Source organism: Canis lupus, chromosome 27 (assembly GCF_011100685.1).
Source record: "Canis lupus familiaris isolate Mischka breed German Shepherd chromosome 27, alternate assembly UU_Cfam_GSD_1.0, whole genome shotgun sequence".
Taxonomy (NCBI): domain Eukaryota; kingdom Metazoa; phylum Chordata; class Mammalia; order Carnivora; family Canidae; genus Canis; species Canis lupus.
This window is the reverse complement of record NC_049248.1, coordinates 23,072,965-23,087,448: the sequence shown is the minus strand read 5'-3', so window position 1 is coordinate 23,087,448 and position 14,484 is coordinate 23,072,965. Positions and strand designations below refer to the sequence as shown.

The window sequence follows — 14,484 nt, the reverse complement described above, 5'->3', positions numbered from 1 at the left end:
GGTCAAGGAGTCCTAGGAGAGGGAGAGGAGGGTGGGGGGGAGAGGGGGAGAGAGAGAGAGAGAGAGAGAGAGAGAGAGAGAGAGAGGGAGAGAGGGAGGGAGGGAGAGAGGGAGTGAGGGAGAGAGAGAGAAGAGAAGAGAAGAGAGAAAATCAATTGGTTTAGAAGGTTTGGACTCACTTGACAGGTTCAGTTGGAGACGATCATAGGTGGCTGCTGTGACAAAGGGAAATTGTGCTTTTTCCAGCATGCTTACTGACCCTGATTTACCTCAGGAGTTTGAAAGGTGAGTACAGTTTTCCCCCCTAATATATTGAAGTACAACTCTCATTTTACAGTCATCTCTGAATCAATTGGAAGATGCTTCCCTAAAACGTGTTTGTTACAAAAGCTTTTAGCTAGTGCTTCTGCAATCTTGTTAGCTGATTTTTGTTGTGATTGCCCGGACCAAATTGAACTGATTGGCAAAGTCTCCGAGATCTCTGCTAATGTTTTTAAGGTTGTGTCCTATCACAGGAAATTAAATGAACATTAAGCATCTCTCTCCCTTCCACTCGCTGGTTTTCTCTTTCTCATTCACTCTCTTACTTTCTTCCTTCATTGATATTTTTCTCCCCTGTTCACCTTTTTAAATGCTTTTGTGCAGAGTGTTAACCGTTTTCAATATCTCTGTCTTGTAATTTCTGGTGTGACAGAAGGTTTCAGTGATGGTTAAAAACGGAGGCTATAAGTTCCTATTTGATCCTTCCGTAAAACTTTGGAGGCTGCTTAGTAAAGCACATGACCTTTTGTTGATAGAAGAGAGTAGATTTAAAAAAAAAAAAAAAGGAAAAGAAAATTTAACATCATAGCAACGTATCAGTATATTACTCGAAATGTCAAGAAAAGGGAAATGGGGATGATCCCTTTCTAAGTTTTAGTAGCTACTTTTTGTGCTAGTTGTCGTAAACTAATTTTGATTTACTGTATTTTTTCCCTTTTGCCATGATGGGAATAAGTGTATTTGTAATTAAGTAGTTCCTATTTAAAGAAATATGTGCAATCTCCTTCCATTTGATGTTGTTGCAAGTAAAACAGGGCTTTGAAAGAATTTTAGCCCTCTTCATGTTCCTATAAGTACACATTGCAGTTTTTAAATTTGAGTTCTTATCCCAGCATAAGTTCATTTTTTGGAACTATAAATAGAATTTTGTTTGCCATTAAAAAGAATTCAAACTTTGTATTCTGTATGGTGAATTAAAAAAAAAAAGCTAAAAAAAGCCAGGATGCATGATACCCAGGCTTTTTTTCATTTTCATGAAAGCTACCTTCTGTATAAACATTTGTTGTATCTGACTATGCAATGCAAGCTAGGTGCTAGACCAGCTGGTTAAAAATATGCTAAGTCAAGCTGTTCATCGCTCAAACGACTGAATTTGATATGAAAAGACGAAAAAAGAAAGGACAAAGATTAAAACATTCTAGAAGTGAAGCAGTGGAAGAGAAGAGGGGTATTGAGAATAAAATAATGCTTGAATGTGGTCACATATTAGAGAAGCCAACATCAGATCAAGGAAGAAAGTAAAATAGCCAACATATATACTTTAATACTGTCTTCTTTCTTTCATTTCTTCTCTTCTTCTTCCTCTCTCTCTCTCTTTTAATTAGGATGCATCTTCACAAGATAATTCCACTGAATGACTGAGCTTTCTTAACAGTCTTGAATTAATTTTTTCAAAGTTCTATATATTAACTCTTTAAGATAGTTAGCTTTTGTTCGGAAATATAGTCTATTTCATACGTAGATATTGAAGTTATTTATATTGGACATACTAATTCTGAATGCTGCAATCTGTTAATATACCAGAGTAAGTTTTCTAGCATGTACAGAGTAGCACATGATTATCTTCAACTCTATACTTTCTGAAAATAAAACTCTGAATCTGATTTGTAAGCCAGTTAACAGACTGTTCTTATAAAAAGGTAGTTACATATTAACAGGCTGTAACCTATTTCTCTATATAGGCAAGCTTTCCTGCTGTGAACTTTATTTGTATTTTTTCAATTATCTCTTTTAAACTAAACTTTTCCCTTTACTATTCTGATGTTCAAATCTCTTAACATTTTTTGTTTCCTTTTGGTGAGAATTTCTTTTTTTTTTCTTTTTTGTCACCCCAAAGGCATGCTTTTCTTGCTGGCTAATTAAATAAGCAAGTGATAATCAATAGAGTTATTAGTATAGATAGCATATTTGGAAATATTGGTAGCTAAAATAATTTTTTAAATGTCATGCTATATAAAATTTCTTAATAATTTCCCCTGTGGTTGTAATTGGTAATACAGACAAAAAAATCTCAGTAATTCATTACTATTTGTTTACACTGAATTTGCACGAGTGACTGTATCTATAGTCACCCACATAGAGTATATGTTGCAGACTAAATATTGAATATTTATATTCTCAAAAAGAGGTATGTATGCTATAACTGCATTATCACATATAGTCAGCTTTTTTTGTCTTTTCAACTATTGCAACTTTCATGAATAAGTAGGTCATTTACACTGAGTGTTAATTTTTATTCTGTTTGCTCACCTGCTATAGATAAGTTGTTCACTCAAACTTAGTCATAAATCTGAAAAGACATCTACGTTTCTTTATGAAATAAAGAAGTTTGTTCTAAAGGAACATTCCTTTAATAAGTGGGTTGGGGTTCTCGTATTTTGGAAGTTTTATGTCATCTTTTTTTCTAACTTCATTGGTGGAGTCCTGTTCATCCTCTTTTATTCTTTCCAACCTGTAGACTATTTTAAACTTTAAGGAATATTCAAAACTTAAATATCATGATCAAAATTTGGATTTAAATTTGTTATGTCTGTATTATCGGCCCTAGAAATGAACATGGTCAGTACTGTCAAGCTAATAAGCACTTGTTAAATAATTGAGAAGTAGTAACAGTTTCATTGTCTGTTAAAAAATGTTCAGGAGGTAGAGCAAATTGAACAGTGATTCTAAAAAGTAAAGAAGTAGAAATGTTTTATTTTTATTTTTAAGCATCCCTGTCATAACTGATTATGATTAATGAAAAACACAATTCTCAGGTGGGAGCTGAATAGGCAAAGTATTCTCTAAAACATTATTTGTAAGCAAAGTCTTTACATCATACTATTTAGGGGAAACATAACTGGCAACCTGGTATAAATGTTAGTAAAAGCATCATGAGAAAGAACACTTTGAACTCTCCTAAAATTTTTAAGACAGTGTAATAGATAATAAAAAAATTCAGACATAAGGTTTTTCCTTTCAGAATACCATCATTTTTTTCATATTCCTAGAATGAATACATTTAAATATTTGCCTGAAATATCAATATTAGTTTGTTTCTGATTAATTAAAAAAGCAATTTTTGATACTATCAATAATATTGTGTTCAATTTATTTCCTTTATATTTATATTTATCATATTTGGTGATAGTGTGGTAGTTTTATGACTATGCTACTTGTTAGACTTTCTAATTGTTTTATGTTAGAGGTTTAATTAAAAAGCAAGTTTAAGATGATTGCTTAAGAAGACAGTCTGAAAATGTCTAGAATAGGAAAGTTAAGATTGAAGGTAGTGGGATGAAGCAAATTAAGCTTATAGTATCACCTCTGCTTCTCTCAAAACGGGTGCAGACAGCAGTCTGTCTATTTTCTGCATGTTGAAAGAAACAGTATGGGAGTAAAACCTTCTGCAATAAAAATCTAACTTGTTTACTTTCTATTACCATCAAATTTATTTGTGGTCATATTGACTAAAAAATAGTTTTTTTGACATTAGGAAAAATTTAAGTTTTTTTTTGAAGAGAGAAATATGAATCAGGTGCTGTGAAAAGCTAATTTGTAAAATTACCGTGAAAAATTACTATTAGCGGGCTGCAAGAATATCTCTGACATTAGCGGTACTTGAATAACCTAAAGTTTGGCCATAGTAGTAAAATATTTATTACCCGTACAGATTTATTTAGCTTAGTTAGAAACTTTATGAGTGATAAGTATATTCAAGTTAGCAGGTAACCTCCAGGTGTGAATCAAAGGAAAGTTATCTGTTCACATCTGTCACCTTATCATAACTGTAAACCTCTGTTTGATATTGCGTTTTTAGAATGTTCTAATATTTGCCTCTGCTCATTTTATTTATTTTTATTTACTACTACTTTGTAGAGGAAAGGTGCCTACAACTGATTATAGATTTTAATTACTATCTCAATACTTCGCAAATTCATTTAGCTAAGATATTAGTTTAGAATACAGTTCGCCTGAAGTACTGAACTCACTATACTTCTATCACACTTTCCTACTGTCCTAAAGACTTAGCAGGGACCTGACTGATTAGCAAGAACAATTAAGGGTTAAATGTCAGGTGGCACTATGTACTGTTCAGTATTTAGCAGGTTGACAGATATAAAAATGTGTGAATATTATGATTACTTCACATGCTGATGTGTTTTCTTATCTTGTGTTTCTCAAATATAAGCATATGATAACATGATAACGTATTTACCTGTTCTTAGGGAGCTCTTAACTAAAATCTGTGTGTGCATCATACCTGAGAGGCAAATAATAAGACTAACTTTAATGTTTAGCACATTACTCCTCCATAGAATTGGAAGCTATTTCAAATGGATTATGTTCATAATGCATTTAAAAAGCAAAATTACATTCATGGATAAAAGTCTGATCTTTATTGTCTGTTCTTTCCACTATCAATTCTCCAAACACCTAATGAGTATATGTATAATGCAGATGTGTATTATATAGATTAAACATCTCCCAGTTTTTTCATCAATTATTTTTAAAAGTATAATGGATGGATTTTTGTTTCCTTCATAATTTGGTATTCATTTATAAGTTCAATGAAGTTAACTAACAGCATGGGAAATAAACCAATCTGGATCTCTCTCTTATACTAACTCACATACAGCTTAATGTCAGGTGTCTGACTCAGATGATAGCAGTCAGATAAAAAGATGTTCAAAGATTTAACCAAAGCATGAAACATCGTCCTTTTAATGGAAAAATTCTGTTGAACAAGAAATGAACTAAAACATAGCAAATTTTTCCTTGCGTCATTCATTCTGTCCTTTCCTTTTCATTGATTGATAGCGTCATCATTTATATTAAATATAAAGCTTGAATGCTGTATGGATGCACATGATTAAATGATATTGCTAGAGGAGAAACAATTAAGGACTGTTAGTATTTTGCTTAAGTGGACAATGTTTATTTGGGACACTTTAAGAGAATGCTTCCTATTCCTTTATTTTAACCAGGAACTGATAATGGTTCAGGAGAAGACCTTTTATTCTTTCTGATTTCTGTGTTTTCTCCTGCAGTTTGAAAACTGTGTTCCCTTCCCTTTAGGATTATCTATTCTTCTCTTCACTTACTAGTTGAGAGTTCATACATCTCCTCTGGAGATCCTGTGGCGTATGGTTCTGCTTGTCCAATAGGGGGGTGTTGCATTTCTACACATTCAGTATCCTTTTCCCTTGGAGCCTGAGAGTAAAGCCTCAGCAGTACTCCCTGCCTTTGCCAGCCTGAGGAGTCAGAGACTCAAAGTTGTTCCCAGCTCTTGCGCCTTCATTGTAGAGCTGCATTCTGCTCAGTGGGCTGCCGAGAAGGACCAGACCGAAACAAGATTTAGAAGAATTCTGGTGAGAACTGTTTATAGGGATATGGTATTTTAAAAGAATGTGGTAAACAAACAGAATTGTGGCATAAACAAAGATAATTAGCATAAACAATGTCGTTTTAGGACAGGTGGTTTAAAAAAACAAACAAAACAAAAAACCCAAATATGAACCCAACTTGAATGCTGCCAGTTTGGAACCACTGAACCTTAATCTGTACTTCATGAGAATTACCCAGGTTTGTTGATAAACTTGTTAACATGCTTTTTCTGTTTCTTTTGTATCATTTTCCGGTCATTATGCCCTTTTGTCACTCAGCTTGAAAGTAATTAATCTATTACAAGGTAGTTTAAGGACTTTTACCCATAAAACATGACAGAAGGAAAATTAAAAACAAAAGCTTGTAGATGTTCATAGGCATTTGAAGTCAGTGTTGAACCTTAGATCAATTCAAACCTGAACTCGTCTCATTGTGTTTTAAATCTTTCTTTTATCTAAGTAACATTTCAGTCACTTGGCTCTTCAGTGTTAATACATTTACTTTTGTCTTGCCTTAAAATTTCAGAGTTTTGTTTTTCTTTCCTTTTTTTTTGCTATGCCTGAATCATCACTTGCGTTATATGTTTATTTCTAAGTGTTGGTTATTTTTTCTTCCTATTTTTTCTCTGTAACTTAGTGAAGATGGTGTAGCAGTATATATCTAGCTGGGGATCAAAGATGCTAGTTGTTGTGAACCATGTTATCTAAGGCTGCTATGCCGTCATGATAAATTTTTGTCTGGAGACATTTAGGTTTATTACTAAATGACATTTTTTCTTAATGTCTTATACTGAAATATTTTGACTTTGTTGAAGTGTGGAGTGTGGTGAATAGAAAGCTGTTTGTTTTTCTTGCGTTGGGGACCAAAGTTTTTTTTTTTTTTTTTTTTTGGTAAAGCTAAAAAGATTTTTTTTTTTTTTCTCTTCATTTTCTCATGGAGAATGGGGAACAGGAATTCAAAGTAGGTACCTCTGGTATTCTGTAGCCCTTCTCTTTGCTGAAACGAAAGCATTTGTGAATGAGTTTTGGTTTCTTGGAGTTATAAAAATGTGTGTAAACTAGTAAACCATGTCTCATTCATGCGCTATGGAGCTTTCTCGTACTTCAGGGACAAAAATAATTTGGCTACTAACGAATTAGGGCTACCTGCCAGTGCCAACACATACTGTAGGTAAGAGGAACACTATAAAGGAAGGCTGCTGGCAGCGAATCCATTGAAACTTTCATATGTAACAGCGTTCTATTTCTGCTCTTCACATCTTTGAAAGAATGTGTTTTTTAGAAAAGAAAATGTTGAGAAACAGAAAATATGATCTTTCTTAAAAATATATTAGTAGCTTCGTTTGTAATATTTCTCATAGTGTAGATGCATGGAGTTTTACTGTGTCCTATGCATAGGTGCCTTCCCTACCCATTCTAGTCATTTCTGTCACATGGAAACCTAAGAATCAGATGCACTGAGAATAGATGTGACATGAAGAGATGAAATTCACTGTGAGGGGGGAAAAAGGCATGCTCAAGACCCTATAAGGTTTTTATACTGGCAGTTTAAGAGAGATCAGTTGGGACACAGAGAAGCAATTTTATAAATGAGTGTTCACTCCTTAAGGGCTTCGGGGACACTGCTGAGAAAGGAAGGGAAAGAGTTAACTTGCTCTGCTTGTGGATATATGTATGTTTTAACCTAGTAGTAAAAGAAGACACAGGCCCAAATAGTGTTTCGTTGGTACGTTTTTAATCAAAGTTTATTTTAAAATGTAGTAAATGATTTCCTTTATTACTAATTTTGGTTTTGTTTTTATATTAATTAGGATCAAGATACCCAGGAGGTAGTTTGGGAGCTAGCTATAGAACTTTTACATACGATCCGTTGAGTTGTCATTTTACACAATTTTGTGTTTATCTAAGAAAAGAACATTGTAATGAAAAATAAGCACAAACATTGAAAAGAAATAGCGTTCACATAAGAAGACAAAATGAAAAAAAAAGTAATGCTTTATTTATGCTATATTATTTCACTCACAGTTCCTATAGGCTGCTTGGCAAAGTTCTAAAACATTTTTATTCTCATTCTGGAGTTAAGGTCTTACTTGTTTGCCTACAATTATTTCTTTTGGTTATTTACCTGGGCCAGAGTTTGTTGGGCAATAATTTACAAAGTCCAAAGACTTTATTTTTACTCTTTTCCTGGTGTCTCTTTGTTTCACACCCCCCACCCCTTATTTGCTGTTGAGTTTCATCATATGTTTGAAAAGACTTTGCAGGAATATGTCACATAAAATTAACGGTTGCTATTTCTTTCCTTCTTTTTCACCTGTACTACAAGAGATCTATGTTGAAGATTTGTTAAGATAGTAGAGAAAGAAATGAGCTGGTGATCAAACTATTCAATTTCTGATTCACTTATTAATTCAACTTTGACCTTGAATAAGTGATAACTGAACATACAATATCAGGCTCAGATTGTCATCTCTCCCATAATATCAGCAGGATGTGAAGAAAACTTTTATGTAATATTCCAAGTACCATAATCAAATAAGACCTAGGAGTAGAAAAACAAAGGTAACAATGAATGCTATTTCTGAAGCTAGAACTTCTTTTCCCTCCAGCCCTAGACATAGCTAGAATCTGGGAAATAGAGGAAAAAATATTGTTTTTAGAGCCCTAAGGATGATGGGATATAAATATGGTGGTATAACTGTTTCTAAAAATTTAATATTACTGGAAAAATAAAATGGATCTAATTCAACCTATACAGTTTAGGAATATTCAGTGATTTAAAAGCATTATTTTAGGGAAACAAAAGCATATCCAAAAGATCCTGATAGCAATTTAAAGAATCAAAGTGAAGGAGAAGAATATATTGACTTTTATAAGTAAACTAAAAAATAATTAGGAGTCACCAACATTTCTCTGAAGAATATATGTAATAGTATCCCAGCCTTAAAAATCTGAAGGTAGTATTGTTGTGCATATTGAAGGGAAAATTTGAATTCAAGAAGATTGGTAGTTCAAGATATGCTTTAATAAAATTTGGGGATATTTGAGATTTTGGATAGAAATGAGGAGGTTGATGTTAAGAGGCCTAAGGTATACATAACAAATGAAAAAAAATTTTGTGAGTTTTGAATATTTCTCCTAACACAAAGAACAATATCCTCCTTTGGTGGTAAACATTTATATTTGTCAGTATCTTCACTGACTTTTTTAAACTAAAACATGGAAAGTATAATTAGCTGGGTGTAACATCTCAAGTTCGAGTTGTCTCAGTCTCCTCTATAGACTGAGGAGAAGTTTTGTGTCTTAGTGTATGTATCTGTGAAATGTAAAGGTGGGCTGGATAATTTCTAAAATCTCTCATCTTTAAAATTTCATTACCTTGAATTCCATTTGAAAGATCCCTAGCTCCTTACTCTAGTGGTCAGAATCCTTGCATTTATGCAATTGTTTGGAGCCAGAGGTGCTCATATAACCAGCCTTGACAAGTGGAATCACTTCACAGTTTACCTGTAAGTTGAGTGGTATTATGCAGGAACAAGTAACCATAATATATTTTAGGAGTTTTAAAATTTAAGTATTATCTATAATTCTTATTTAAGATTAAGTTCTCAAATTTGTTATGAACTCTTCTGAAGCTGAATGTTTCAAAAGTAAGATTCCTATTTTATGTGGTTGAAACTCTCAGGTGCATCAGATCACCATCCTCAACTATTACAAATATCATGAAAAATAAATTATATATGGATTATTGAAGAGGGAACGAATATAAAAAGCATGAGAGTGGCTTTTTTAGGTCAAAGAGCTGAAAGTATTTATAAGCATAGGATAAAAAGGGGGGGAAGCTAGAAAGTAGAGCATAGGGGCTTATGGACAGTATATCTTTAAATGAATAATAAAACTCTGGGTAGGAAAGTGGCAAAATTAACTAAGATTACAAACAGCTAGTCCAAAGTAAGTTCCCAAAATAAATTAGGCAATATTAGTATCATGTCAACCAATCCTTATATGCATTGGTTGGGGGCTGGCAATTTCAAGAAAAGAAATGTTAAACTCTAGGAAGCAAGAAGTGGAGGAACAAACAATGAAAAAATGTACTTAAAAAAAGCTATATTATCTGAAAGGGCAAGCTTCACATATTGTTAATATGTTACATTCGGCAGATTGTGTGTTTGGAAAAAAAAAAAGTGTAGTTACACCATCAGCAACATAATCTTTAACTCCGTATCCAAGGACTTTTTGTATTATATGTACTTTGAAAATATGGCTATGATATGACAAAGTCCTTGTCCTTGTACAAATTAGTTGTAAGTTTTAAATAAAGATTTATATATTTAGGATAACATAGGAATTGGCTATTTGTTAAAATCAATTATTTGCTTAATAATGGTGATATAGAATTTTTTAAAATCCTATTCCTGCCACTTTAATTTCAGAGTAAAGAATGGATGTTATTCTCGTTTTCTCCTGGTACAGATATAAAGATTGTAAACAAAACAAAGCAAAACAAACAGTAAAGTACCTTCCTGAACCAGAACTACATTTAGAACTAGGACCAAAGGGAAATGTGCAAATATTCTACTGTTAAGAAAGAAAATCTGGAAATCATCCAATTGAGCAACTTACTGCTAATATATTTTATAATACAGCATTTAGTGATATACAAAGTTGGCGTATGTTCCTACAGCTTCTAAATCAAGAATTAAAACTTTGTGTTGTATAAGTCATTTAAATTCTTTGGGTTTCAGCCATGCATCTATAAAATGGGCTTTAAAATGAGTATAAAATTATTTATCCCTTAATTCTAGTGAGTCATTTTAAACTTATGAAAATGTATAAAAATATTTGGATATCTCTGAATGCAAGCCACTGAATTCCGACTTTGAAAAAAAATGCATATTTTTGTTTGATAACAACATACATATTAGCATATGAAAAAATGCTGTAAGAAATTTATTGACTTATTTTTAAAACTTTGTAGTAAATACAACTATAATTATTTTAAACAAACTTGTGATTATCGATCCCAGGTAACTTGTACCTAAATAGTAGCAATATAGCATAGTTTCCTCTGCTTACTGCTAATAACGAAATATCCCAAAAATACATCTCTTCCCCTTAAATATATAAGAAATATGATAAACTAAAAGTTGTTTTTGCAAATGTCAGTATTAAGTATTAAAATAATGAATTTCCTGATTTAACACATTCCTATACTTTAAACTATGCAAATTAAAACTCATTTATTTGTACATTCATAAAAATGAATCATTTTATATAAAAAATTATTGGACAACAAAAAATATTCAGTTTTTTAACTAAGATAAAAAGAGTCCCACACTATTTATTGCTTTGTAAAACATTATTTATACAAATATCTTGAAAATTTTAAATAACTTGAAGAAAGTTATCTAATATAGTGCACCATTGATTTTCATAATAAAAGTAACATGAGGATCTTTGCATTTAGCTACCTATTTCTTAGACTGTGGTTGAAGCTTGGGGAAATGTATAGGTTTCTTTTTATGGAAAGCTATATAACAAACAAAAACATCAAAGAAACAGAACCTTTATTTTTGATATAAAATTGTTTTCCACTGATATAATCTGTTGAAAGCCAGAAGCCATCCAAAGTGCTGATACCAATTTAAGAAGATGATCTTTTGCCTTAATTATACATCTGGGAAATATTAGCTGAACATTTTGTGGAGAACAGTGAATACCTTAGTTGCCAGTTGTCTAAAATGCTGCTAATGATCGACATAGTGCCAGTGTTTTGATGGCTAAAACCTAGGCTGAATATGAATACAAAGAACACAGTTGGGGGAAAAAAAGCACACGTTTTATACAAAACAGATTTCAACCATCTGCTTGGCACTTAAGTTTGCGACTATAGGCAATATATGAAAGAGACCACTGTCCACGTTATGAATGGTATCACTTTTATTGGTACCTTAGAAAAACCATAGGTTTTTGAAAGCATATATAACCAATGATTTTCTTCAGCTAAATAATGAAAACAAGAGCCTCAGCCAAAATTTTGTTCCCTCTATAATCTCTTCTATGTCAGTCTTCTTTTTTGAGCAAAATGGGTTTCGCTAATAAAGTAGGTCTTAGTTCCACACATCAGGATATTAAAATATACCAGACAACACTACACAAGTAGCCCTTAGGACGAGAACCCCAGATGGTTATGAGATAAAATACTGTTTGCTTTAGGAATAGGTTATATTCCTGAGTCTGTTGCCTGAATACTATGGTGCATGTCAAATCAGCACGGAAGTTAATGGTCCAGAAGCACTTCTGAATTTAATGCTTTCCCATTTGTTCTGAATTTATAGTATTAAATCAGACCAGTGCTGTTTCATCACTCGTTCAGTAAAGGAAAACCATGCTATAGATAGTAAATTATAGGCAAAATCTAATTATTTGACCCATTTCATTTACCTTAAAGGTATGAGAGAAGTCCTCAGTATATATATATATATATATATATATATATATATATAGCACCAAGTATTTTATACTAGAAGCTTTTAAATTTATGGAGTTGTTGATAAGAGCTACTATGGACTGTTACTTAGCACATAGTAAGCCAAAAATACACTTTGACTCAGTAACTTGATCTATTTTATTTTCTTTATCTGAAATATATTTTGCATCTTTAAATATTAGGAAAATTGAGCTATTAGAATGTGTTAGTATTAATTTGTCTAAATTGTATGAAATGCCAACGATCATTGCTTTTTAGTTTTTGAGGAAGAAGTGTGTAATTCAGAAAAAAATATAAAGGAATTTTGCTCCCCTCTCTCTATATTTGTGCTTTCCAATATGGTAACCAATAGCCACATGGCACTTAGGCACTTAAAATGTGACTAGTTTCAATTGAGATTTGCTGTAAGTATAAAAAACACACTGGATTTTGAAGACCGTTGAAAGAAAAAATATAAAATATCTTACTAAGATTTTTTTAGTATTGATTACATGTTGAAAAATTTTGATTATGTGTTGAAATGACAGTATTTTGCTATATTGGCTTAAATAAAATATGTTAAAGTTATCTTCACCTGTTTCTTTTTGCTTTTTTAATGTGGCAACTGGAAAATTTCAAATTACATGTGTGACTCTTATCTGTGGCTCACATTAGATTTCTGTTGGATGGCATTGTTTTATTCCTTTCCATGGGGAGAGGAAAATTAAAACTTCTATCTATCTGGATTCTAGTAGTTACAGCTCAGTAGGGTAGCAATGAATCAGAAAGAGTTAAGTCTTTATTAACTGTCCTCCCTTTTTAGGTTTCTTTTATAAGAAGGTGAAGTTTTATCACTTTTTAAAATGCCTTGGTAGTAACAGTGACTTCCACAGATCTGCATATCATTTACCCAATGAATTTCTACAAATTTCTTGGACTTATAATAGAAAGGAAGATGTTTGCTTAATGATTGTCTAGGTTATTTTAGAGATTATATGTTGAAAAGGACAATTATATTTACTTTCTGAAATGCCACCATGTATATCTGTCATTTCTCCACTGGGTTTAAAGAAGTTTGTGGTTGGGTAAGGAATACCTTCCCCTTTTTCATCTCAGCTGATACTACACACAGTTTCTAAAATTGACCCACAAGATGTGATCCAAGCTCTTTCTCTATACATATAGAGATATACTAATAGAGATAGATATAAAGATAGCGCTGACATTCAATATGTACTTATTCTGTGCCAGCCTTAGCCTCACAAAAATCTCATTTGTTATCTCTATTTCACAAACGAAGAAAATGAAAGAAAGAGTTGCCTAACTTCCCAGGTAACAAGTAGAAGAGCTTGGATTCAAATCCCAATAGTCTACCTCCAAAGAACTCACTCTTAGCCATCAAATTGTAGTTTTGATCTAGATGATAAAGTGCTTCCAGAACTTTATAATGTATTATTTAAGTGGCAGAAATGTCTCCATTTATTCAACAAATATCTTTCAAATACCTACTATGTCAGGCATTATTTTAGTTGCTGAATAAGCATTATAAAAATTCAGACACTATAAATAAATAACATACAATGACTGTGATACATTCCTACATGGCACAAGGTGATGTGCTAGATGGTGAATATCCAGACACATGGACAGTTATTTAAAAGATTTCTTGGTAAAGGCTTTTCGAAACTGGTTTTGTGAGATACAAATTTCCAGTGCACATTATAGGTGGAATTTTCTTTGAGAAGTGTGACTATGTAAAATTTCTCAAATATCTCTTTCTTAAGTCCTTTACAGTGGATTTCCTATGGAAATGATAATTTTATGGACAGGTAGTATCTTTGCTCAGAAAGTTTATCTGATTAATTTTTGCTATCATAATGGGTAGGACATCTCTTTACAATAGAGTGATTTTTAAACACCTCACTGTTCACATTAAAAACCTTGTGATAAATTGGTAAATGATGATGTGAATGATTAATATGATATTAAACCTTGATCTAACTTGTAATCATAACTTACTGCTTTTATAGGGTAGCAGGCAAGGTTATTGGTAATATTGAGTAGAAAACAATATCAGGTATGGTAAAATAATGTGTCTGTAAAAAGACTGCAGATTTGTGGGGACAATAAGGCATTTGGCAATGGTGATGAACCTTGTGGTTTTACTCTACTGGATTTTTAAATTTTACTATTAAAATAGTGTATGCTGTTATACACTATTTGTAGATTTGAATTGAACCTATAGTGAATCTCTGTCTTAGATCTTCATCCTTTGAGTGTTTTTCCAAAACATATAGATAGATATGGCTGAGGCTTCTGGTGCTCGCT

At 32.3% G+C, this 14,484-nt stretch overlaps 1 protein-coding gene across 21 annotated transcripts in view; it reads left to right on the top strand.

Annotated features, from left to right (window-relative positions):
- Positions 1 to 14,484, top strand: part of SOX5 (SRY-box transcription factor 5) — a 997,462-nt gene that overhangs the window by 595,807 nt on the left and 387,171 nt on the right. Inside the window, exon 1 of one of the 21 annotated variants that reach the window (XM_038577059.1) lies at positions 86 to 285. The exons of 18 other annotated variants lie outside the window; for them this stretch is intronic. In XM_038577059.1, the coding sequence (XP_038432987.1) occupies positions 248 to 285 (38 nt within the window). In that variant the 5' untranslated portion in view covers positions 86 to 247. Of the gene's footprint in view, positions 1 to 85; positions 286 to 5,540; positions 5,673 to 5,863; positions 5,887 to 14,484 lie in introns of those variants that run through there. 2 more of the 21 variants (XM_038577075.1, XM_038577077.1) reach the window with 2 other exon arrangements.